This window comes from Sminthopsis crassicaudata, chromosome 3, assembly GCF_048593235.1.
Source record: "Sminthopsis crassicaudata isolate SCR6 chromosome 3, ASM4859323v1, whole genome shotgun sequence".
Lineage (NCBI taxonomy): Eukaryota > Metazoa > Chordata > Mammalia > Dasyuromorphia > Dasyuridae > Sminthopsis > Sminthopsis crassicaudata.
In genome coordinates this window covers 546,004,782-546,032,531 of record NC_133619.1, presented here as the reverse complement: position 1 = coordinate 546,032,531, position 27,750 = coordinate 546,004,782, and the positions used below count along the sequence as shown (strand labels likewise).

The 27,750-nt window shown below is 38.3% G+C and overlaps 1 protein-coding gene across 2 annotated transcripts in view; it reads left to right on the top strand.

The window, feature by feature from the left end:
* The window catches only part of PIWIL4 (piwi like RNA-mediated gene silencing 4), a 77,070-nt gene that overhangs the window by 39,156 nt on the left and 10,164 nt on the right, over positions 1-27,750 (top strand). For both annotated transcript variants that reach the window (XM_074297488.1, XM_074297487.1), the window contains 4 exons: positions 3,210-3,282; positions 5,170-5,370; positions 7,144-7,247; positions 26,299-26,369. In XM_074297488.1, the coding sequence (XP_074153589.1) occupies positions 3,210-3,282; positions 5,170-5,370; positions 7,144-7,247; positions 26,299-26,369 (449 nt within the window). The remainder of the gene's footprint in view (positions 1-3,209; positions 3,283-5,169; positions 5,371-7,143; positions 7,248-26,298; positions 26,370-27,750) is intronic.

Here is a 27,750-nt window from a genome sequence, read left to right as displayed (position 1 = left end):
CAGTAGATAGAGCATCGGCTTTGGAATCAGGAGGATCTGAGTTCAAATACAGCCTTAGATACTTGACACTAGCTGTGTGACCTTGAGTAGATCACTTAATCCCAATTACCTTACATACACAAAAAAAGAAAGAAATTTAACAATAACAAAAGAATAATTAAACTGGAGACTTCTTGGGACTTATCAGACTGAGTTTAAACTTAATTTAAAACGAAAAGGGAATTTCTGACCCAAACCTTTACTTAATAGAAAGGATACCAAGGTCAGGAGACTTGGTTTTGAATCCTGGCTCTGCTACTTTATTGTTGCATAATCCTGGACAAGTCACTACCCTAGCTGGACTTCTGTTTTTTCATATATGAAATAAAGGTTTTAAACTCAGTGGTTTCTAACATTTCTTCCAGCTTTAAATCTGAACCAATAATTCTCCTTTTTAGTATAGACGTAGTTTACTAATGCTCACTAGAATTGGTTTTTTTCTTTGTAAAAGTACATATGTGCTTTGTACTTCATTAATCATTTGATGTGCTCATGAAGAGAAGCAGGCATTGTAAGATTCTTTATTTAATAGTCTTACTCTACCTTTCCCTTACCCTTTCCTTAGCCCGTCCAGTGAAAATATTTTTTTTCCAGAGGCAGAATTGAGTGAATATAAGATTCTGGATCTTAGGCCTAAGAAGGGTACTCAAATATTTTAAGAATTAGAGCTGGAAGGGACCCTAGAAAAACCATTTTGTTCAACCTGCAACTAAATGGGAATTTCTCCTAAAACATTCTTGACAAGTGGCCATCTAGATTCTGCTTGAGTACTGGCAGTCATTGGGAGATCACTACCTTCCCAAGGTAGCTCATCTCATTTGGGGGCTCCTCTCATTGTTATGAAGTTTCCCCTTAGCTAGCTAAAATCCGCTTTTGTGTTACTTCTGCTCATTGCTCTGAACAGGACAAGTTGAATTTTTTTTATTGTGATAGCTCCTCAGATATGTGTAGACAAAATACCTTGTCTGAGCTAAATCTTTTCTTCACTGGTTAATCATTTCTGATTTTTCCAGAGGGCCTTCTTCTAGCATGATCTGAAGCTCCACTTATCTCATATTTAGTTTTGTCAGTGTCTTTCCTAAGATGTCAAATCCGAACTGAGAAATAAGCCCCATATGATTTCACCAGGGCAGAGCACTCTGGAACTACCACCGTGTGGTAGTTATATCTTTATAATCAAAAAAACAAAGCAGAATTGAAAGGAACTTTAGAGATTATCTGTTGTAACCTTTCTATTTTGGAGATGATTAGAAGGACCTGTAGGGGGAAAGGTAACTATTGTTGGAGGAATTGGGAACAGAAACTACATCTCCTAGTGTGCTGGCCATAACTCTCCCATTTTTCAATCTAGCTAATGTACTATAGAGCTAATTTAGTGGAGTAAACCATACTCAGAACTCGATTAAACTTAGTTAATAATGAATATTGACATAATGGAGCAAGGCTTCTTAATAAATTCAGATGATCCCAAAGCCTCATTTTAGGTAATTTTTTAAAACCTTTTTCATTATAGAGTTTCTGTCTGAGATGTTGACAAATTGCCTGGCTTGAGTTTCATTTTCTCTTATGTCCCTTTCCCAATTCTGTATAGAAATAGAATAACAAAAGGAGCAGAGTCAAGCATAGAGAACAGAATTCATACAGATTGGATAATAAGTCCATGAAAAATTAAGGGGACTAGATATGGAAGCCTTTTCTTGCTTATAGATTTTACTGACAGGCTTACTTTTCTAGTTAGTGACTGGCTTCTCCTCCTGGGAAGTTATTTCTTTTTTGATTGTTATATATTATCTCCTTTAAAAGGGATTAGGGTTATGAATTTTAAATAGGGGCTAAGTCTACATGCAAGTCATGACATGCAAGGACATGACAAATTAAGATTTTTACATTTGCCACAAACCAAACTGACCTGCCCTAAGAAGTTAGGACGTAATAGTCCTGCCACCTGGTGGCCTATTCCTAAAAGACTTCTTGGATTTAAAATGACTCAGTAGCAAATAGGTATGAACAGCTTCTGCAAAAAACTAACTTAGGACCTTTTTTTTTTTTTTTTTTTTGAGCTAAAGGAGACGTGACTGCTCATGTAGCCCAATTGCCTCATTTTATAGATAAGAAACCAAGTCCCAAAGAGATATAAGTGACTTGATTGCAATCACACAAGTATTAACTGGCAGAGCAGAATTCAGATCAAGATCCTTGACTCTAGAATCTAGAGTCCTGGACTTTTTTTTTTCTCCTGGACCTTTTGACTTCTTTCCAAGCTTTTTGTGTGCAGGAATCATGTTTATGGATTAGTGCCCCGTGGTACTGAGCCTAGTGCTAAACACATAGTCAGTAAATACTTGTTAGCCAATTGATTGATATTATTAAGCTGCCAGAGAGATTTGAGACAACTCCCCAGAAAAAAGAGTTACTTTATTTTATTTTTAAAAAATCTCTCATGGTAAAAGAAGAGATCCTTTAATTGGTATTAAATGAAGTGGAGGTTATAAGTTAGGTTTTAGTTAACTTCTTAGAAATTTGTCTATAATAGATACCAGAGAAGGAAACATTTTCCAGATTTTTTTCCCCCAAATTCCAGTTCTGCCAGAGACTTTGCTTCAGACTTTTGTTGTTATAATGCCTGTAATTCAAAAAGTTCTGCCCCAAGTTAATTTTAAAATCACTAAATAATAATAACAATGAACAACTAGATGGTGTGATGGATATCTTCTTGAGTTCAAATTTGGCCTTAGATTCCACTAATTGTGTGAACCTGGACAAGTCACTTAATCCTATTTGATTGACACCAAATAATAGCAAAGGCCAAATAACAATAGTAAAAGTCCTTGAACTAAAGACATTTTCTGTTTCCATAGAGACAGAATCACCAAGTTGGCTGGGGCTTCTGAAGCCTTCCAGGCAAGCCAGACTCCTGGACACTTTCCTGACAAGTCACTGAATTTAAAATACAATTTATTTGAAAACACGATATTTTATGTTAATCTAGTAATGAATGTACCCATATGTTATACTTTGTAGGTTTTAATTTGTTTCAGGTAAAAATTTTTTTTTCACTAAACATTTTTACTTTTTAGGAAAATCTACAAGTGGTATTTCTAATGCTATATGATGAATCACTGTAAAGTATAAAAAGTTATAGATTTTAAATATTCATTTTTTTAATGTAGCATAAAAGTACAAGAAAACACAGCAGCATTTATACGGGCTATACAACAGCATGTAAATCCTGATACACAATTGGTATGTAAAAGCTGATTTTAAAAATTATTATTTTTAATATTTTCTTACTATCTCTATCTTGTCTGAAAGAGAGAATTTTAACACACATATTCCTACCCATATTTGTGCCTGTTATCACTGGGAACCCCATAGCTATAGTTCCTCTGCACAGCACAGTAGACAAGCTGGAAGCTTAGGCTATAGTCAAAACATTGCTAACTTCCTGAAATATCAATGCCAGTGGGATTTTCCAGCCATACTTTTAATTGTTCATTTTGGGGTTTTTTTTGGGTTTTTTTTTGAAACCTAATGTTTAGGGGGCAACTAGGTGGCACAGTCGATAGGGTACCAGCCCTGAAGTCAGGAGGATCTGAGTTCAAATGTGACTAAAGACACTTAACACTTCTTAGCTGTGTGACCCTGGGCAAGTCACTTAACCCCAATTGCCTCAGCAAACAAATAAATAAACAAATAAACAAACAAGTAAGTAAATAAATGAAATAATGTTTAGGTTGGCATTTGGATACAGAATGTTCCATATTTTGCCTTCTAAAAGCATTACAATTTGATTGAAGTAAGTAGATTTGGGGGTACAAAGGAGGAGGGAGGCAGTGCAGTCATTTCATTGCACAAGGCTGGGGGTGGATGGGGGAGAAGATTAAAGAAAATTAATCGGATGGTGGAAGAACTAGGAAGGTGTGCTTCTTCTACAGGGTATAAGCTTGTTCCAAAGTAGGGAAGGAGCATTAAAAACACCAAGCATACTGAAATATCATTCTTCTAACTTTCTACCTGCTTCTCTCATTTGCCTCCAAGGTATTAGAAGCAATGGGTACTTACAAAAGAGGTCAATTTGATATTGAAATTCCAAGTACTTAAAGCTAAGAAACATGGAATGGGTTACCTGAAGAGCCAATGACTTCTCCTTTATTGAAGACTGCCAAATAAAGGAGAGATGACTGCTTTCTTTAAGTTTGGCTTGGATTAAGATGCTGAGGTCTCTAGAACACTGAGATTCTGTATTAGAGAAGGGAGTTGGAGAATAGATGACTGATAAAAGAGTATTTCAGTTATCATTAATCTACATGCAGAAGGGCTAAGAATTTACAGATGTCTGTTAAGATTTGATTCCAGGGAATGAGGGCAAAACATTTGAAGCATATCATAGGAATTCCTAATCTGGAGTTTATGAACTTAAAAAAAAAAAAAAAGTTTGATAATTGCATTTCAAATACTTCATTTCCTTTATAGTCCTATGTGTTTTAGAATTTAAAAACATTATTCTGAGGAGCCCATAGGCTATACTAGATTGCTCAAGGGGTCCATGACATAAAAAGATTATTATTGTAATAGCTGGCATTTATATAGAGCTTTAAAATTTGATGTTACAAATATTTTATTCTCAAGATGACTATAAGGTGATGGTTCTGTCCTTATTTAGAGCAGGAATTCCTTTTTTATTAAATCTTTTTATTTTTAAAATATGCATGGATAATTTTTAACATTTCACCCTTGCAAAACCTTGTATTCCAAAATTTTTCCCTTCCTTTGCTTTCTCCTTTCCCCTAAATGGCAAGTAATTGAATATATGTTAAACATGTGCAATTCTTCTATACATATAAAACAAGAATTCTTAATCTGGAGTTTGCGAATTGTTTAAAAAATAGATAATTATTTCAATTAAATTGATTTCCTTTGTATATTATGTACTTACAAACATTTTCTGAGAAGAGGTTTATAGACTTCACCAGACTGCTGTGCGGTGATCCCCCGAAAATGATCAAGAATCTCTTTTGTAAAATATTAAGAATGTGTTATATTTGTGGGAATAAGACTCCAGTAGCTAGAAAAAATGACACTTTGAAGCATCAATAATCATTTCAATCGTTTTCTGTTGCTTTTGTTTAGGTGATGTGTGTCCTTCCTTCAAATCAAAAGGACTGCTATGATTCAATTAAAAAGTTTTTGAGCCTGGATCGTCCAATCCCAAGCCAGTGTGTTCTAGCTCGAACCCTGAACCGCCATGGAATGATGATGAGCATTGCCACAAAGATTGCCATGCAAGTGGTCTGCAAGCTTGGAGGAGAGTTGTGGGCAGTAGAGATACCGGTGAGGGATCTGATATGAGACTTTGTGACTTTTAAGGCTTAGTGGAAGAAAATCCTCCCTCATCCTAGAAATTATCTGGCTCTTTCATCCAGATCAGTCAGAAAGTCAGTCAGATGGATCTGTGAGATGTCCAACATTGTCCAAAATGCATCTTACTGGTCTTAGTGAGTTGCCTCAGGCATTAAGAGATGGAGTTATTTGTCCAGGCTCATACAGCAACTATGCCAGAGGGAGGATGGGGCCCCAGCCTTTCCTGATTTTGAAGATAGGTCTCCCACAGGAGGTAAAGGAACAATATGAGGAGTCCATGAAAATTGGTAGGACAGGACTTTAGTTCAGGGGCAAAGGATTATGGTGGGGACTGTTGGCAAAAAATATTTAGCAACTGATCAGTCTTATTTTCAAATAGTGTGGCAGAGTGGATGGTGTGCCCAGCTTGGCATTGGGCCTAGGTTTGGCTCCCACTTCTGACACCAGCTAGCTAGATAACCCTGAACAAGTCAGTTGTCTTCAGGATTTATCTACTGAGCTTTAGAAAAGTGGTTATTTGCTGTGGGGAGTTCCATATTCTTCCAGTATGTGTGCAGTGCCACTCAAAAAAATATATTCTAGGTGTTCTCGCTCTCTCTCTGCCTCTCTCCTCTTCCTTACCCCCTTCCCTCTTTTCTCTTTCTGACTTCTTCAGCTCCTTCTTCTTTATCTGTAGGCCAGTGTGACTCCCAGAACAGAAGATACAGTTCTAGCCTCTCTCCTGAGCACCATTCCACATTAATACATTTCGAACTTATATCTATTGAACATCTAAGCATCCCAATCCTGGACTCATTACCTTTTCCCAAACCTATCCCTTTTGCAGATTTCCTTATTTCTGTAGAGGGCACCAGCATTCTCCCAGTCATGCAGCTTTGACTTACCTCCTCATATCCAATCACCTGTCTACCTTCACAACATCTTTTACTTGGGACTTCTGCTCTCTTATCTTACTGTCATCAGGCATCACCTGGATTGTTTCAGTGGCTTCTCTTCTCTCATCATTTCATCTAGTCAGCTTGCCTTGCTGCTGTTATACATTGCATCCTGTCTTCATTCTCTGTGCCTCTGTTCTGGCCATCCTTCCATGCCTGGAATACTCTCTTTCCTGATTTCTACCTCATTGAATACTTTACTTAATTCAAGAGTGAGCGCAAGCACCACCACCTATGTGCAATGTTCCTCAGTCCTCCATCTACTGGTGCCCTCCATCTCTAAATTAGTTTGTATTTCCTTTAATTTATTTCAAAGTACTTATATCAGTCCACAAACACTTGTTAAATACTAAATACCTATTTATATTGTATACATAGTATAGTTAAATACTAAACTAGGGATACAAGTATAAAGAACAAAATCACTCCTACTTTGATGGAGCTTACATTCTAATATCTACATTGTGTCCTCTGACTGAATGGAGGCTCCTTGAAGACAGGGATTTTAAAATTTTGTCTTTGTATCTCTAGTATCCAGTACAATCCCTAGTGTTTAATGCTATTTATTAGTTGGTTGATAGATCTCTTCTTTATTACCCTTTAGGCACATTGTTGTTGTTTTTTGCTTAATGTTTTTGTTTCTTATTGAACATATATATTTAACCTGATACTCCTAACACCTTTATTTCCTCCTGTCACTTATTAGTTGAAAAAATTATTTTCCTTAAACTAAATACTGTTTGAGAGAGAATTGCTCTCATATACTGCTTTGCTACATTATTGATTTGTGAAAAATGAAATTTCACAGCTCAAGTCGCTTATGGTTGTTGGAATTGATGTCAGCAAACAAACATGCACCAAAGGATACTCGGCAGTTGGATTTGTAGCCAGCAGCAATTCTAGAATTACCAGGTACATTTTAAATTATAACCTTCTGAGTAGTAATTCAATTAATGTCAAGCTTTTATTTGTGGAAAAATACATACTTTTAAAGCAGTGTTTTGAAGTTAACTAGAAGCCTGACTGTTAAGATATAATTTTGAGTCCCTTTGTCTACATGTTGAAAATTTTCCCTTTTCCTTCTCTTTCCACATTCCCCCTCTTTGTTGAAACCCACCTGCCTCTCAATTAAAAGATTGCTCTCAGATTTTTTTTTCCTAACTTGATGTATACTTTCACTTTATATTTATTATCTAATTAATGACAGGGTAACATAATAGATAAAGGACTAGCCAGCCTTGGAGTCCACAAGACTCATATTGAAGTACAACATACTGGTTTGGTGACCCTAGGTAAGTCACAAAATAACCTCTTAGTGCCCTCAGGTAGCTCTGTAAGGTATAGAGAATTTTTCAGTTTGCATCAATAGAAGGAATTTCTATGCAGAAAGTTTCTGAAAACAATGAAAATTACAGATCTAGACCAAAAGGTAAACTGATAAAATAAGGATTATTTGCATTAATATCTTTTCTTCTCCCACTAGATTGCAAATTCCTTGATGGCAGGGGCTGTATTGTTTTTCATTTTTGTATCCCCAGAATTCTACATGTAGTAGATGCTTAAGAAATGTTTGTCAGAATGTTTCTTGTTTAAAGTTGATTGGTATAATCAGCTGATGTTGATGAGATCCTGAATGGTGTGTTGGACAGAGAGAAAGTAAAGAATTGATTCCTGAGGCAAGCAGGAAAAAGGCGCTGATTAGTTTAGTTCCTTGGTCCCACTCTCTGGGGAGGTAGTTCCGTCAGAAATCCAAGTTATATTAAATCCCCGAGGTCTGCTCGCTTTAGGGGTCTTGGGCAGGCTCACCTTTCTGTGCTCTGTCAGAAATCCCAGCCATGTCCCTGAGGTTAAATTTTCCCTATAAAAGCATCTGTGGGCTGTCCCATGGCTGCTACCTTCTTTTGGGCTGGTGCCCTGTGGTGTCTTTCTCTTTACCTCTCCCCCATGCCACATGGTGTCTTCTAACCCTACCATGTCTTGTGGAGTCTCTCCTAGCCCCCTTCTCCTCCTTATAGCTAACTCTTTTAGGAGCCTAAGTCCCCTTCAGGATTTAGCCTGCCAGCTAAGGACATGCCCCAGCCTCATGGGGTGCTCCCTTTCTATGGAGAAATTGTGAGTTCCACTGAGGCACTGGTCTTCCACTCTTTCATAATTATCATTCCCAGTGTCTATCTATCCCTTCATTTTGTCTGTAGCCTCATCCCCTAAATAAATCTACCTTTTGTTAAAGAAAATGGCCATTGTGAATTTGTCACATGACCAAACCCCAGCTTCTGGTGTCTACCATCATCTAGTATCTACATCGCCCACATTAATGTGGCCGGGATCGTAGTATCCAGTTCAAAATAAAAGTGACAAATTCATAATCGTCATTCTCTTTGACCCAAGGTAGATTTATTTAGGAGAATGGGGCTACAGACAAAATGAAGGGATACAATAGACACTGGGAATGGTAAATATGAAATAGAGTTGGTAGAGCATATAGTTAGAAGAGAAAGGAATTTGGAAGAATCTGTTGAAAGAATATGTCTTAGGACCTAAGCCTGCTATTGACAGGCAGGTTAGATCCATAGAGAAATTAGCAAACTAGCCAGAATTAGCTGTAGGAAGGAGAAAGGTGCATTAAAGGGAAGGTTCTATGGGGGAGAGAGTACCACATAGTGGGCTTAGTCCTAAAGAGAACTCAGCAAAGATCTTCATGGTAAGCAGATGGGGGAAAATAGCCTGCGAGGTTTCTCCGGGAGACCAGAGAAGAAAAGGTAAGAAGTTAGAGGGAGGGATCAGGTGGACTTGCTTAAAGACATACCAATCAAGATAGTCTGGGAAAGCTAGCTTCTTAACTTAGGGTAATCCAAAAAGTCTGGGAAAGCTAAGTTCCCATCAAGGTTGTCTCAGAGGTTGTTGTGACCATCTTTAAAGTTGCTAACTGGATTGGAGACAGGATGGATGAATTAACAATAGACCGTGACTGCACATTATTTGTAGAACAGGATTTGGGAATTCATTTGGGCGTCTTCTTGAGGCGATAGAGTAAGTTACATCAATGGCACAGACAGTACTTTTATGTTGAATTCCTGTGCTTTTAGTTGAGTCTCTGTAACCTTGATGAAAATCCCAAACTATGTTTAACGCAAATTTATTAGGAAAAATTAGAAGGGGTGCTAGACTTAGAGAGAGAGGACTTGAGTCAAAATGCTGATAAATTGTCCTTGTACTTAGTTTTATCATCTGTAAAATGAGGCTGATTGTACATTGTATGTTGATGCTCTGTAGTTCACCCAGAGTGGCCTTCTCATTGTCTTTTTGGGATTTTTTTGACCATTAAATTTTTCAAAAATTATTTTTCTGGTTATATATACATATTCTTTCATTTTTAATACACATTTTTAAAAAATCTTTTTATTGTTTTATTTTTTCTGGTTATATACATATGTATTAAATTTTTAAATACACATTTCTTTAATTATGTTGGGAAAGAAAAATCAGAACAAAAGGAAAAAACCATGCTTCTCATTGTTTATATTCATTTTTTATCTCTTTGCCTTCACAAAGGCCATCTCTCCTATGTGCTCTTACCTTCCTTTATTACCTTTGCCTCTTCCTTTCCTTTAAAGCTTAACTTAAATATCATTTGTTAGGTAGGGATTTCCTCAGATTAACAAGAATACCTGCCATTTTTAGCAGGCTTTGAGGTTTGCCTAGTACTTTACAAATACAGTGTCAATTGAGCCTTCCAAGAATTTTCTAAGGTAGATAATAAATGTCATTTCAGATGAGGATTCTGAGGCAGACAGATCACATATGCATCTGTGGTCACACACCTAGTATCAGAGGCTAACTGTGGATCCACATTGTTTGAATCCTGCTTTAAGTCCAGCTCTTTATTCACCATGCTAAATCCAGTGGCCTTTTCTCAGTATTCATCCTCCATCAGCCTTGTTATAGCCTTTGACTCTATGATCAGCCTTCTCCCTTTAATATTCTCTTTCTAGTCTTCCTTTTATTTCTCCTTTATTGGAGATGACTTGCCTAGAGTCACACAGCTAGTATGTGTCTGAGGCCGCATTTAAACTCAGGTCCTCCTGACTCCACGGCCAGTGTTCTGTCCTCCCAGCTGCCCTCTACGTTTCTTATTCCTCATTCTCTGACAGGTAGCTTTTGATCTTGTGACCATGGGTGCTTGGCAGTCTGCACACAAGATGCTCGGTTCTGGGTATTTTCTTGGGCAGTCCTCTGTGACTGGAATAATCTCCCTTCTCTTCTCCACTTACTGACTTCCCTAGCTTTCCCTCTTCTGCAGGAAACTTTCCCAATCCCTCATAATTCTAATGCCTCCCTTTTCTTAATTATTTCCTATTTATCCTATATAGATATGTTTGCATTTCTTTGTTTACTTATATTGTTATATTGTGAATTCCTTGAGGGCAGGGATTCTCTTTTGTGTTCGCTGCACTTAGCATAGTGCTTGGCACATAGTTGTTTAGTCATTTTAATCGTGTCTGACTCTTCATGACTTCATTTGGAGTTTTCTTGACAAAGGTACTGGAGTGGTTTGCATTTCCCTCTACACCTCATTTTTCAGATGAGTAAACTGAGGCAAATAGAGTCAAGTGACTTTCTCAGGTTCACAGAACTATTTAAGTGTTTTAAGTTGGATTTGATCATAGGAAAATGAATCTTTACTCAAGGCCTGGCACTTTTATCTGCTTTGTCACCTAGCTGCCTAGGCACATACTAGGTAGTAAATAAATGTTTACTGATTGACTGTGCCTCACTGCTTTACTATGGAGCTTTTGGATTTAATGATCACTAAGATATCTTCTAGCCTTGATGCTGTATTTGAAGCACAATTTTTAATTCGTATCATTGATCATAATTCATATCACATCATATTCATATCATATCATCAATCTAGTCTTTTATGATTAGAAAGCCAGTTTTCTATTGGCTTTCTTTTTTGTACACTTTCTTTTCAAAGTGCTAATGAACAAGTACACAGTGTCTACCATTCATAACCATGATTAAAAAGGAACATGTCTCTCTCCACTAAAACCCTCCTATAGCTCCTCAACATGGTAGAGCCAGGCTAGGTCCCTTGTATTAGTTTGAAATATTTTATAAATGAAAGATTAGCATAATCAAGGAAACAAAAATATTTTAAAAGGAACATAAAAAACAAAAAGAGGCTGGCTCAGCTTCCTAATTTTGCAGCATGGTACTTCTTGACAGGAGAGAAGATTGCATTTAGAGTCAGAAGAACTTGGCTGAAGGCTTACCTTTTGTCATTCACTAGCCCTGTTACTAGTCACTCATGGGCTAAGTCACTCAAGCTCTCTCAGTTTCACTTTTCTTATCTGGAAAATGGAATTAATAATACTTGTCTTTGTCCTCATAGTTTTTGTGAGAAGTATAATTTGTGAGTGTAAAACATTAGATTGATATAAATCCCTTTTATTATTCCTTCATAACATCTCCTCTCTGATGCATCTTTTTTGCTCCAAACACTACTAGTAGCTTTGTAGTAGTAGAACTGCAAGGATCAGCTGAGCTCAGTACCCAGAGGCTTATCACTGGCAGTTTAGACGCTAAGTGATGAACTCTGTCTGTAGTGACTCATAAAACAGATGAAAATGATTATGTTCTTCTCTGTTCCTTCATTGATGCTTTTTTTCATTGCTTATACAACCCACTACTTCATCCTGCATCCTCTATTCTTCTTCCTTCATGTTTGTTCTGAAAGTTACTAAGTTGGAGTTGGAAGGAACCTTAGGAGACTATTTGACTCAACTTGTAACTGAATAAAAATTCAATGTTAATTTTAACCTGCTATTTTTGTACTCATCTTTTCCCCCTTTAATTCTCTTGAGCATGGAGCCAGTCATCCCACTGGATTTCCTGTGTCTAGCATAGTGCCTGCCACACTATAGGTACTCAATACATGTCCTATAGAAGAGGGATGGTTTATAAGTGTGGTCCTGAACCAGCTCTGGAGAAAGTTCTTCTGTCAGTAAGAACTCTGGGCTATGTTGCTCAATTAAATAAATCACTTCTCCAGACATGAAACTCTTGAAAGGCCTTCTTGAAGACTCCTCTGAATAATTTACCTCCTTCATTGTTAATAAATCTTATGTCTCAAGCTTCTGAGATGCTTTTTGACAATTGATGACTCTCTTTGTTGTAAGTAGTTGTCCAAACATAATGATAGTGTTTGTTTTGATTTAGTAATCCATCATAATGTTCATATTCAAAATGCTTTCCTAGGTATCAGCTTATCGATTATAGTAGAAAGTGAGCTTGTCTCTGAAATCTGAGTGAATTTATCAGATTCACAGTAAGGAACACAAAAAGAATACATAGTATAAAGAAAATATTTCCTCCATACTGATCCATGGAAGCATCAGTTTGTACTTTGAACAATTTTGGGATCAGGATTTAAGTTTGCCCATATATTAGTTCCCTTCCTTCAGTCAATCAATCAGCTAGTCAATCAACAAGCATTTATTAAGCACTTGTACAGTTGTTTCAGTAGTGTCCAACTCTGTGGTCTCTTTGGGAGTTTTATTGCCAAAGATATTGGAGTGGTTTGCTATTGTCTTCACATTTTACAGATTTAAAAACTTTGGCAAAAAAAGGTTAAGTTCTTGCCCAGCGTTATACAGATAATAGGTATTTGAGGCCAGATTTGAACTTAGGAAGATGACTCTTCCTGACTTCAGGTCTGGCACTGTATTTGTAACGTGCTGTTGTCTCCAGACGCTGCCAATCGCTCTCTGGGAGGAGATCTGCTGTGTCAACTCAATTAAAATCTCTCGGACAGATTCTTCTTCCTGTTAAGAACAGTTGTCTCCAGACAGTTGCCGTTAACTCTCGTCCAGAGAAGTGACTTCCCTTCCTGCATAGAGCCATGTCAAGCCTGGCCTAGAGCAGAAACTGACTATCTCTGGAGTGCTGCCCTCTTTATCCTCCCAGAGAATGGGCGTGGGATAATGCAAGGGCTTCTGGGAAGAATTACTTCAACCAATGAGCTTGCTCCTCCTAAGCATGCAAACTCTTCCCCAGGAAAGGCCAGAACTAGAGAATTGTCAAGTACCAACTTAGCACTTAGTAAAAACCTAATATCTCATTATCTCATTAGCACTTAGTAAGAACCTAACATCTCCCCCTTTCTTTTGATTTAGAACATGGGGTGGTCATGACCTTGAAACATAAATCCATCAATAGGGAAGGCATTACCCATAATTACATAGATTACATAAAAACATAGTAACATAGTAACATAGTAACATAACACATGCTAGAAGTATGTAACAAATAACATGATCAAATAATCATAAATTGAGAATTTATACATGTCCAGAAGTCCATTGTCCATTAGTCTCATCTTGTGTTAGGAAATCCATTGATTCCTGCTGGTTTTTAAAGTTCTTTAACAGTCTTCTTATTAGCCATGCTCTTTCAGTGTCAGATATTTCTTAGATTTTCTCCTTTGTTTTGAGGTCTTTCTCTTTTTCTGTCTCTCTCTGATGGAGAAGGCGAATACGACTCGTTGGCACCCATCTGATTCCTTCTCCATCTGAAGAAATACAAGCAAACCCTCTCCCCCAGGCAGTTAACCTATCTGGTCCCTTCCATTCACCACTTTCTGGGTCTCTCTACATCACCTGGCGATTATCTAAGGACAGTGGAGCTGCTCGCACCGGACACTGCCCTTATGGTGGGTTATAAAACCTGTCTGCCGGAGCCAGTGCATCTTTGTCAAAAATTAGAAAATTAATGGTATAGAGAACTAAATTTAGAAGTTCCCTAGAGCTACCTGTGGCTCCCCCTTTCTTTTGTTTTTGGAGGAGTGTCTTAATGTCTCTGTTTCTTCTCTCTACTATTGCCTGACCTTGCGGATTAAAAGGTATTCCAGTAATGTGTAATATCTTATGCTGTGCACAGAAGTGCGCAAAATGTTTAGAACTATATGCAGGTCCATTATCTGTTTTTATTTCTTGTGGCAAACCCATAATTGCAAATGCTTGGATCAGGAATTTAGTGACCACTTGGGCTGTCTCTTTTGCTGTTGGCACTGCAAAAGTGAATCCTAAAAAGGTATCTAATACCACATGGATAAAAGACAGACGACCAAAAGATTTATAGTGGGTCACATCCATTTGCCAGATTTCATTGGGTCTCAAACCACGAGGATTCTTCCCTGGAGGGAGTGTAGGATTGTGGAAAGGAAGAGAAGCTGTACAGCTTTTTACTATGCTCCTAGCTTCCTCTCTTGTGATTCCAAATTGTAAACGTAAAGCTCAAGCAGCCTGATGATATTTAGAATGAGATTCTTGTGCTTCTTGAAATAAAGGACTACTGGCTAACATGGTTAGAAGGCTATCTGCCTTTGAATTTCCATCAAAAATAGGACCTGGAAGTGGACATGCAAGATATAAAGCTTGCCTGGATGTTTTCTCACTTGCTCTTGAAGTTCCTTAAAGAGCTGATAAATATTAGAAGCTGCAAATTTTATTTGGGTTGTAGGAATTCTTTGTACTACACCTACTGAATAGGCTGAATCAGTAATTATATTTACATCTCCTGGGTAATAAGTAAGAGCTAGCATGATAGCAAATAATTCATTCTGTTGAGTGGACTGAAAAGGAGTCCTGACTACTCTCTTTATGGTTAAATCATGAGAGTATACAGCACAAATATTTTCTTTGGAGGCGTCTGTAAAGATTGTTGGTCCTTTAAGAGGAACCTTAGAAACCTTTTCTTCAAAAATCCATCGCCAATTATGTAGTAGCCGGGTAATCTTTAATGGAGATCCATGTGCAAAATTTGGAGCTGTGGCTGATAAAATTTGCCATTCTGGGATGGTCTCACAGCATACATTAATGTGTGAGTTAGTATAGAATGTGTATATTTTTTCAGGACTTATCCCAGATAATTGTATTACCCTCTTAATAGCCTTTAATAAAATCCTAGCCACAAGCACTGGGTAAGGAGTAAGGCTTTGTTCTGGTTGTGCTGGGAGGTTCACCCACTCAATCACACTGTCTCCTTGATGAAGGACTGTTGTGGGTGCCTCTTTTGTAGCAAAAACTGATATTTCCAAGGGTTTTTGAGTGACTCTTTCAACCACATTGGATAAAGCCAGTTCAACTTCCCTCAAAGCCTCTTGTGCTTCTTTTGTAAGCTGGTGTGGTGAATTTAAAGCACTGTCTCCCCTTAAAATGTCATATAGAGGTTGTAGTTGATTGATAGTTAAGCCTAACACTGGACGCATCCATTGGATATCTCCTATTAATTTCTGGAAATCATTTAAGGTGTTCAACTTCTCTGTTCTTAAAGAATGCTTTTGTACTGTGAGTGTCTTAGGATATACTTCATAACCTAAATATTGAAAAGGAGCATGTCTTTGAATTTTTTCTGTAGCTATATGCAGTTTGTAGTACTTTAGTGTTTCCATGGTCTTTTGTAGACATGCTTCTAACATTTGTTCCTCAGGTGCACATCCCAAAATATCATCCATATAATGTAACAGTATTACTTTTGGAAATGCTTTTCTTACTGGAGCAAGAGCAGCAGCAACATATATTTGGCACATAATAGGGCTATTTTTCATTCCCTGTGGCAAAACTGTCCATTCATATCTTTTATAAGGCTTAGCCAAATTAACACTAGGCACTGAAAAAGCAAATCTTTTCATATCCTCCTTATCTAGAGGGATAGAATAGAAACAATCCTTAATGTCTATAACCCATAGAGGCCATTCTCTTGGCAACTGAGTAGGAGATGGAAGTCCAGGCTGAAGAGTTCCCATAGTTTCCATCTGTTCACTTATTCTTCTTAGATCAGTTTACATCCTCCATTTTCCAGATTTCTTTTTCACCACAAATACTGGGGAATTCCAAGGACTTAGAGAAGGCCGCAAGTGTCCTTGGTCAAGTTGTTCTTGCACTATGTCTAATAAGGCCTGGATTTTATCACTTCTTAAGGGCCGCTGTTCTACCCACACTGGTGAATCAGTCTTCCACTGAATAGGAACTGGTGAAAGTGCAGGTAGGCCTTCAACAGCAGCCCTGCCTAAAAAGCCGAAGTGCTTATTTGTAATCCTATCTGCTGTAAAATGTCTCTTCCCCACAGATTGATGGGGATTTTTTCAACCACAAAAGGAGTAAAGAATCCTGTTTCACCTTCAAATGTCCATCTCAAAGGCCTAGCACTAACTTCTGCTGCTATTGATCTTCCCACCCCAGACATGTAGGTGTCTGCCTCAATCTTTGGCCAGTGACTGGGCCAATTGGCACCTCTAATAACTATAGGATCTGCACCCATGTCTACCAATGCTTCAAATGGTATTCCATTTATATAAATAGTAAGCATAGGTCGGTCAGCTGTCACAGCTGCTGTCCAATATATTCCTGGATTTTGTTCCTTGGAGTCAGAATCTAGGCGACTATCACCAGGTTGCTTATTAGGGGTCCGTAACAATAAGCCTGATGCTACTACTTCTCCTGGTTGATAAATCACACGTTGTCTGCCTGTGTTAGTGACTGGGATATTAGATACACGTTCTCCAGTCTCCCACATCAGTGTATGGATGGACACTGTTTTGTAGGCACTCTCAGAAGGCGAAATGGTCAAGCCTACTGTGCCTGGAGGCAAAGGATCCATAGGCTCAACAGGAACAGATTTCACTTCTCCAGGGAGTATCTCAGTGGTCTCTATTGCACACAACTCTATTTTTCCTAATTTCAATCCCTTTCTTCCATCTGATTACCTTTTGGCTGATTGATAATGTCTTAAAATTCTCTGGATGTAACCTCGGCTGCCATCATGCCCCACTTTAGGGGCTGAAGCTGGGCCCCACCTCTCATTTCCCTGGGTCAATCTACATTCAGAGGCCCAGTGGAGACCCTTGTGACATTTTGGACATGGGGTTTTAGGTCTTCTCTCACCCTGTCTTCTCACTGTGTCTCCATACCTACACTGAGCTCTTAGATGCCCAATTTTTTCACATTGAAAACATCGCCGAGTTTCTCTAGAAGTCCCTTGCCAGGAGGGACCCTGCCGTTCCACATTCATCATTGTCCGGGTATAAAAAGCATTTGTTCCCACTGTAGCACAGCGTCTTATGATCTCCTCTAAAGGAGCATCTTTGTCTAATCCCCATATAATTCTTTTGCAAATCTCATTGGCATTTTCCTTACCAGATGTCTGGTCATTTTTTCTGTAGCTGCTTTTTCTCCAATAGTTCTTTTGACAGCAGTTTGCAAACGTCCCACAAAATCTGCAAAAGGTTCATTGGGACCTTGCTCTATTTTAGTGAAAACCTCTCCACGATCTTTCTGTCCAGGGAAGACACCCCAAGCTTTTATTGCAGCCTTAGCAATTTGCTCATATATTGTCATGGTATAATTAATCTGTTCTGAATTCTCTCCATACCGATCTTCACCAGCCAAGTGCTCAAAAGTGAATTGTGTGTTAACTCCTATTTCCAAATTGCATCTGACTTGAATTTTACATAATTCATGAAATTCCGAAAGCCATAATAAATTTTCTCCAGGTTCTAGACATGTCCTTGCTATGGATTTCCAATCATTTGGGGTTAGGACTTCATAAGACAAACCATCTAGTAACATTTTGACATAAGCTGATGTAGCCCCATAAAGGGTACAACCTTTTTTCAAATCTTCAATTTTATTCAAATCTAAAGGTGCATATCTTCTCCTTTTATGACCTACAGAGTCAATCTCTTCAATCACAGGATATGCATGTATAAAATCACTTATATCCTGTCCTTCTCTCTTAGCTTTAACCAATGCTTTTTCTAATCTTGTCATAGGCTTAGGCTGCTTCACAGGCAATTCTGTTTGTGTTTCTGCCTCTTCCCCTCCTCCTTCTTTCTCCACCCCTGAATGTGGAGTTGATGTGGCCTGTCAATAATCTGCTCTCTAGGTGGGGTTGAAGCTTCTTCAAAAGAATCAGAGTCATCACACCCTAATTCCTCATTTAAATCCCTTTGCTCTAGGGCAAGATCTTTATCTTTCCTTTTTTCCTCACACTTCCTCCTCTGTTCATTTTTAAAACTTTTCCTTCTCCTACAACTTGCTTGATAGTTTAAGGCTAATTGAACTATGTTGTAGATATAAAATACCTCTGCAGAAATTGAACGAGGCCCATTTTTTTGTGTGAAATTCTTTTATTTCAAATCCCACTAGCTTCCATTTATCTACATCTGTCTTTTCTTCCTCTAAGAACCAAGGGGATGTGCGTCTTAATGCAGCCAAGAGTTTAGCAATCTGTACCCAGGTTACAAGTAAACTATGCTCCTCAATTATCTTGATTATACTCTCTATAGTACCACTCCTGAATGGGGGTGGAGCTGAGGCTGGAGCTGGGGCTGGGGCTGAGTCGGCTGAGCTCGAGGGATTGCCTTTAGCTAACATCTGCCCCATTTCAGCTATAAGAGATTGCTGGTTTAGCCCTTAACAAATTAAGTTCCTTATTTATCTATTAGCACACTCACTTAATCTTTAACAAAGTTTCCTTGTTACTCACGGTTCTGGGTCAGAGAGACTGAGATCTGGATCGGAGGCTTTTCCACTGGAATCAGGATTGTGTCTGTCCCTGTTCCGGCGCCAAATTGCTAAGGTCCAGTCTAGCTCCTCTGAAGGGCTCAGAATAAGTCCTTGTCAGGATAAGGAAAAGTCCTGGCCCCATGTGTGGACGCCAATTGTAAAGTGCTGTTGTCTCCAGAGACTGCTGATTGCTCTCTGGGAGGAGATCTGCTGTGTCAACTCAGATCTCTTGGATAGATTCTTCTTCCTGTAGAGAACCCTTGTCTCCAGACAGTTGCCATTAACTCTCGTCCAGAGAAGTGACTTCCCTTCCTGCAGAGAGCTGCCTCAAGTCTGGTCTAAAGCAGAGACTGACTATCTCTGGAGTGGTGCCCTCTTTATCCTCCCAGAGAATGGGCATGGGATAATGCAAGGGCTTCTGGGAAGAATTACTTCAACCAAAGAGCTTGCTCCTCCTAAGCATGCAAGCTCCTCCCCAGGAGTTCACAGATATAAAACTCTCAGTAAAGGCCGGAACTAGAGAATTGTCAGATACTGACTTAGCACTTAGTAAGAACCTAATATCTCATTATCTCATTAGCACTTAGTAAGAACCTAACAGTTTGCCCGCTATCACCATTACTATTCAATATAGTACAAGAAATGCTAGCTTCGGCAATAAGAGCCAAGAAAGAGATTCAAGGAATTAGACTAGGAAATGAGGAAATCAAACTATCACTCTTTGCAGATGACATGATGGCATACTTAGAGAACCCCACAGACTCTGCTAAAAAGCTATTAGAAATAATTCAGAATTTTAGCAAAGTTGCAGAATACAAAATAAATCCACATAAATCCTCAGCATTTTTATACATTACCAACACAATCCAACAGCAAGAGATACAAAGAGAAATTCCATTCAAAATAACGGTCGATAGTATAAAATATTTGGGAATATATCTACCAAAGGAGAGTCAGAAATTATATGAGCAAAACTACAAAAACTACCACAAAAATAAAGTCAGATTTAAATAATTGGAAAGACATCAAGTGCTCTTGGATAGGCCGAGAGAATATAATTAAGATGACAGTACTCCCTAAACTAATCTATTTATTTCGTGCTATACCAATCAGACTCCCAAGAAACTATTTTAATGACCTAGAAAAAATAACAACAGAATTCATATGGAACAACAAAAGGTAGAGAATTTCAAGGGAAGTAATGAAAAAAAAAATAAGTGAAGGTGTTCTAGCTGTACCTGATCTAGAACTATATTATAAAGCAACAGTCACCAAAACCATTTGGTATTGGCTAAGAAATAGACTAGTTGATCAGTGGCATAGGTTAGGTTCACAGGGCAAGATAGTGAATAAAAATAGCAATCTAGTGTTTGACAAACCCAAAGATCCCAAATTTTGGGATAAGAATTCATTATCTGACAAAAATTGTTGGGAAAACTGGAAATTAGTATGGCAGAAACTAGGCATGGACCCACATTTAACACCACATACTAAGATAAGATCAAAATGGGTCCAAGATTTAGGCATAAAGAACGAAATCATAAATAAATTGGAGGAACATGGGATGGTTTACCTCTCAGACTTGTGGAGGAGGAAGGAATTTGTGTCCAAGGGAGAACTAGAGACCATTATTGATCACAAAATAGAACATTTTGATTACACCAAATTAAAAAGTTTCTGCACAAACAAAACTAATGCAAACAAGATTAGAAGGGTGTAGCGAGCTGTCGTCTCTAGAAGCTGCCGGATCACTCTCTGGGAAGAGATCTGCTGTGTCTTCTACTCAAATCTCTCCGACAGATTCTTCTTCCTGTAGCGAACCGTTGTCTCCAGGCAGTTGCTGTTAACTCTTGTCCAGAGAAGTGACTTCCCTTCCTGCAGAGAGCCCCGTCAAGCCTGATGCAATGCAGAGTCTTCTTCTATCTCTGGGTGTCCTCTCTTTTATCCTCCCAGAGAATGGGCGTGGGATAATGCAAGGGCTTCTGGGAAGAACCACTTCAGCCAATGAGCTTGCTCCTTCTATCAAGTCAACCTGAGTTCTCACCTTGTAATTGTCCAGACAACCTGAATTCTCACCTTGTCACTGTCCAGACAACCTGAGTTCTCACCTAGTAATCCTAACATCTCCCCCTTTCTTTTGATTTAGAACATAGGACAGTCATGACCTTGAAACATAAATCCATCAATATGGGAAGTATTACACATAATTACATAAATTACATAAGCACATAGTAACATAGTAACATAACACATGCTAGAAGTATATAACAAATAACATAATCAAATAATCATAAATTAAAAATTTATAAATGTTCATAAGTCCATTGTCCATTAGTCTCATCTTGTGTGAGGAAGTCCAATGATTCCTGCTGGTTTTAAAGTTCTTTAACAGTCTTTTTATTAGCCATGCTCTTTCGGTGTAAGATGTTTCTTAGATCTTCTCCTTTATTTTGAGGTCTTTCTCTTTTTCTGTCTCTCTCTGATGGACAAGGCGAATACGACTTGTTGGCACCCATCTGATTCCTTCTCCATCTGAAGAAATACAAGCAAACCCTCTCCCCCAGGCAGTTAACCTATCTAATTACCTTCTATTTACCACTTTCTAAATCTCTTCTCATCATCTGGCAATTACATTGGAATTGTTTGCACTGGACACAGCCCTGTTGGTTTAAAAGGCCTGTATTCTCCCCAAGTGTAATCCATTTTTGCAATCTGATTGCCTTTTGGTTGACTTATCAGGTAATCCCTTTCTGCCATGTGATTGCTTTTCTGCTGGTTGATCAAATCAGAGTCCTGACCTTCTAAAGGCTCTTTGGGTGTAACATCAGCTGCCATCATGCCCCAAGTCTTTTGTGCCTGGGGCCCTGGACCTGGGCCCCTCATCCCATTTCCCTGAATTATTCTACACTCTGATGCCCAATGGAGTCCTCTGTTGCATTTTGGACATGGGGTTTTAGGTCTTCTTTCACCCTGTCTTCTCACTGTGTCTCCATACTTACACTGAGCTCTTAGATGCCCAATTTTTCCACATTGAAAATATTGCCGAGTTTCTCTAGAAGTCCCTTGACAGGAGGGTCCCTGTCTCTCCACGTTCATCATAGTCCGGGTGTAAAAAGCATTTGTTCCCACTGTAGCACAGCGTCTTATGATCTCCTCTAAAGGAGCATCTTTGTCTAATCCCCATATAATTCTTTTGCAAATCTCATTGGCATTTTCCTTAGCCAGATGTCTGGTCATTATTTCTGTAGCTGAATTTTCTCCAATAGTTCTTTTGACAGCAGTTTGCAAACGTCCCACAAAATCTGCAAAAGGTTCATTGGGACCTTGCTGTATTTTAGTGAAAGCCTCTCCACGATCTTTCTGTCCAGGAAGGACACCCCAAGCTTTTATTGCAGCCTTAGCAATTTGTTCATATATTGTCATGGTATAATTAATCTGTTCTGAATTCTCTCCATACTGACCTTCACCAGCTAAGTGCTCAAAAGTGAATTGTGTGTTAACTCCTATTTCCAAATTGCATCTGACTTGAATTTTACATAATTCATGAAATTCCGAAAGCCATAATAAATTTTCTCCAGGTTCCAGACATGTCCTTGCTATGGATTTCCAATCATTCGGGGTTAGGACTTCATAAGACAAACCATCTAGTAACATTTTGACATAAGCTGATGTAGCCCCATAAAGGGTACAACCTTTTTTCGAATCCTTAATTTTATTCAAATCTAAAGGTGCATATCTTCTCCTTTTTTTACCTACAGAGTCAATCTCTTCAATCACAGGATATGCATGTATAAAATCACTTATATCCTGTCCTTCTCTCTTAGCTTTAACCAATGCTTTTTCTAATCTTGTCATAGGCTTAGGCTTCTTCACAAGCAATTCTGTTTGTGTTTCTGCCTCTTCCCCTCTTTCTTCCTCCATCTCTGAAGGTGGGGTTGATGTGGCCTGTCAATAATCTGTTCTCTAGGCAGGGTTGAAGCTTCTTCAAGAGAATCATACCATAATTCCTCATTTAAATCCTCTTGCTCTAGGGAAAGATCTTGATCTTTCCTTTTTTCCTTACACTTCCTCCTCTGTTCATTTTTAGAACTTTTCCTTCTCCTACAACTTGCTTGATAGTTTAAGGCTAATTGAACTATGTTGTAGATATAAAATACTTCTGCAGAAATTGAACAAGGCCCATTTTTTGCATGAAATTCTTTCATTTCATATCCCACTAGCTTCCATTTATCTACATCTATCTTTTCTTCCTCTAAGAACCAAGGGGATGTGCGTCTTAATGCAGCCAAGAATTTGGCAATCTGTACCCAGGTTACAAGTAAACTCTGCTCCTCAATTATCTTGATTATACTCTCTATAGTACCACTCCTGAATGGGGGTGGAGCTGAGGTTGCTTCTGGGGCTGGGGTTGAGTCGGCTGAGGTCCAGGGATTAAATATAGCTAACATCTGCCCCATTTCAGCTATAAGAGATTCCTGGTTTAGCCCTTAACAAGTTAAGTTCCTTATTTATCTATTAGCACGCTCGCTTAATCTTTAACAAAGTTTCCTCGTTACTCACGGTTCTGGGTCAGAGAGACTGAGATCTGGATGGGAGGCTTTTCCACTGGAATCAGGACCGTGTCTGTCCCAGTTCAGGCACCAAATTGCGAAGGTCTGGTCTAGCTCCTCTTGTCAGGATAAGCAAAAGTCCTTGCCCCACGTTGGGCGCCAAATGTAGCGCGCTGTCGTCTCTAGAAGCTGCCGGATCACTCTCTGGGAAGAGATCTGCTGTGTCTTCTACTCAAAATCTCTCCGACAGATTCTTCTTCCTGTAGCGAACCGTTGTCTCCAGGCAGTTGCTGTTAACTCTTGTCCAGAGAAGTGACTTCCCTTCCTGCAGAGAGCCCCGTCAAGCCTGATGCAATGCAGAGTCTTCTTCTATCTCTGGGTGTCCTCTCTTTTATCCTCCCAGAGAATGGGCGTGGGATAATGCAAGGGCTTCTGGGAAGAACCACTTCAGCCAATGAGCTTGCTCCTTCTATCAAGTCAACCTGAGTTCTCACCTTGTAATTGTCCAGACAACCTGAATTCTCACTTTGTCACTGTCCAGACAACCTGAGTTCTCACCTAGTAATCCTAACAGAAGGGAAGTAACAAATTGGGAAAAAAATTTTATAGTTAAAGGTTCTGATAAAGGCCTCATTTCCAAAATATACAGAGAATTGACTTTAATTTATAAGAAATCAAGCCATTCTCCAATTGATAAATGGTCAAAGGATATGAACAGACAATTTTCAGATGATGAAATTAAAACTATTTCCACTCACATGAAAGAGTGTTCCAAATCACTATTGATCAGAGAAATGCATATTAAGACAACTCTGAGATACCACCACACACCTGTCAGATTGGCTAAGATGACAGGAACAAATAATGATGAATGTTGAAGGGGATGTGGGAAAACTGGGACACTAATACATTGTTGGTGGAGTTGTGAAAGAATCCAGCCATTCTGGAGAGCAATCTGGAATTATGCCCCCAAAGTTATCAAACTGTGCATACCCTTTGATCTAGCCATGCTACTACTGGGCTTATATCCCAAAGAAATACTAAAGAAGGGAAAGGGACCTGTATGTGCCAAAATGTTTGTGGCAGCCCTTTTTGTAGTGGTCATAAACTGGAAAATGAATGGATGTCCATCAGTTGGAGAATGGTTGGGTAAATTATGGTATATGAATGTTATGGATATATTGTTCTGTAAGAAATGACCAACAGGAGGAATACAGAGAGGCTTGGAGAGACTTACATCAACTGATGCTAAGTGAAACGAGCAGAACTAGGAGACCATTATACACTTCAACAATGATACTGTATGAGGATGTTTTCTGATGGAAGTGGATATCTTCAACATAGAGAAGAGCTAATCCAATTCCAATTGATCAATGATGGACAGAATCAGCTACACCCAGAAAAGGAACACTGGGAAATGAGTATAAACTGTGAGCACTGTTTTATTTTGTTTTGTTTTGTTTTGTTTTGTTTTTCTTCCCAGATTATTTTTAGCTTCCGAATACAATTCTTCCTTTTCAACAACAACAACAACAAAATTCAGTTCTGCACATATATATTGTACCTAGGATATACTATAAGATATTTAATATGTATGGGAATGCGTGCCACCTAGGGGAGGGGGTAGAGGGAAGGAGGGGAAAAATTTGGAACAGAAGGGAGTACAACCGATAATGTTGTTAAAAAAAAAATTACCTATGAATATGTACTGTCAAAGAAAATGTTATAATTATAAAAATTAATAAAAAAACTAAAAAAAAAAGAACCTAACAGTATTCACTGTACCCCCATGCTGTTCTACTCTGGGAGTCACTGCTCTTAAGGAATTTATACCAGGTCATACTTTGTTGTATGTCCTTCATTTTTGAAGGGGACCATGACTTCAGGGATGATGCAAGCGAATTGGATTTATACGAAGGAAGGCTGTGCAAGGTTCTCTTTGTTCTGCTCATTTCACTCAGCATCAGTTCATATAGGTCTCTCCCGGCCTCTCTGAAATCATCCTGTTGGTCATTTCTTATAGAACAATAATATTACATAACATTCATCTACTATAACTTATTCAGCCGCTTCCCAGCTGAGGGGCAACCATTCCAATATGCTATTTGATTTTTAAAAATGTTATTGATAACACTTGCTCTTATAGCATCCTTATTTCTCAATGTGTTTCTCCCTCTTTACCTGGAAAGCCATTTTTTCTTCTGAAATTCAGGTATTCTGACCTTAAGACTATTTCTGTAGTTTCAGTAGGTTACAGTGATTTTTTTTTCTCTTGTTACAAAACATGTTACAAAACCCGCTATAAGGAACATTTTGATATCTATATCAAATTATAATTTATTGTTAGTAAATGTTTCATTTGTATATCTGTTTTATATGTACAGAGTCAAAAAGTTTTCAGGTGAAAAGAGGTGATGAATGAAAAGAATTGAAGATCTACTTTAGAGCACTAAGAGGTTAAGTGATTTGCCTACATTCTCTCAACCAGTATGTTTAAGGTGTTCTGACCCAAGACTAAAAAATTTTCTGAAAAAGAAAGAAGAAGAAAAGTTCAGAAAAACTAACATAAACTGAGGCTGGAAGTATATGCAGAGTTTCACATTCAATTTCTCCTTCTGCAAAGAAGGAAAGGAAATACATGTTCCAGCTCTCTTTTAGAACCAAAGTTAGCCTTTGCTATTAGTGATCAGTGATTATTTCATGATTTTAGGCTAAATCTGGATAAAACTTTTAAAAGGGAAGCATGAATTTTAAAGTAGAAGCAATTACCAGTTTTGAGAAAATGTTAAATGTTGTAGATTGATTTTTTGAACTTTGTTTTTTCTCTCTCTCTTTTTTTTAAAGATGGTTTTCCCGTTGTATTCTTCAGAACACAAAGACAGATATTGCAGATTGCTTGAAAGTTTGCATGAAAGGTACTGTGGTTTGCACAGAGACATTCAGTAGCCATCTGCATTTATAAAACTTAAGAGACAGGACAAAAAAACTGAAGAAAGTATGAGGATGCAAATTATCAGAGTATAGAAATTAGATGAATAGAAAACAAGATGACTTTTTAAGCACTCAATAAAGCCAAAAGTTGATTTTTAAAAAGGAAAACTAATCATTTGATAAATAATTGGGAAATTTAATTTTTAAAAGGAATAGGAAACTTGAATGGCCAATGTTAGGAATGAGAAAATGAATGTAAAAGACATAAAGCGAATAATCTAGACTGACACACATAGCTTCATTACTAGTCAGTTTGAACTTTTATAAGAAATGCATAAATAGCTACTGAAATATTAAATATATACATTAATAGAAATGAAAATAGATAATTTAAATATGTTTCTAGAAGAAGAAAGCAAATAGTTGTCAGTAAACATTTATTAAGCTTCTCTTAAGTGTGGGGAGGAGAAAGAGAATAAGCATTTATATAGCACTTACTATGTGTCAGGTACTGTGTTAAACAGTTTACAAATATTATCTTTTTGATTCTCATAAACACCCTTGTGAGGTAGGTATCCCCATTTTAAAGTTGAGAACTTTGAATCACTCATTGTCTGTATGAGAGATAGCAAGGAAGCAGGTATCCAGGTTACCATGGTCAGGTCACTCAAGCTGATCTCTTCATTTGTCCCATCATGTGAGAGAGGTAATAACTTTTAGTGACAATAGGTAAATCTGATGAAAGCTGAGGAGCAGCCACTACCAGCCCTCCAAAGTAGCTAACTTGGAGGGATGCTCCAGAATTGTTCAAGACTAGCACTTTACTGGCATGAAACTAGACAGACTTTGGGAATCAGGACTAGTAGTTATGAGGGTTTGGGGATTTCTGGGGTAAAGGTGAAAATTTGGCATAAAGTGGAATTTGGAGGAACAGTACAGAAAAGCATGGATCCACCCAAAAGGAATAGGGCGGTCAGATGGGCAGTGCATTTAGGAGTTGTTAGGTGGCTAGGAGAGAAAGCTCATTGATAATATAGAGGATTGCAGAAGTTTAAAACAAAGGGTCTCGTGGCACATTATATCAACAACCAACAAGCATTTATAAATTGTTATGTGCTAAGCCCAAATGGTAGGAAAAGAGTCAGAGCACCATCCCTAACTTCAAGGAGCTTACATTCTAATGGAAAAGATCACCTATAAGTAAATGGCTGCATGCACGGTTAACCTTGGAGTTTCTCCCTTCTGAGTAAAGACTGTGGGTGAGCAGGAGCAGATGAATGCTAGGTAAATGTAGTTATTCTTAATAAAGTTACTAGCCTGCCTGTCTGCCTCATGATCTCCCACCTTCCAGGGCTGCTGAGCACA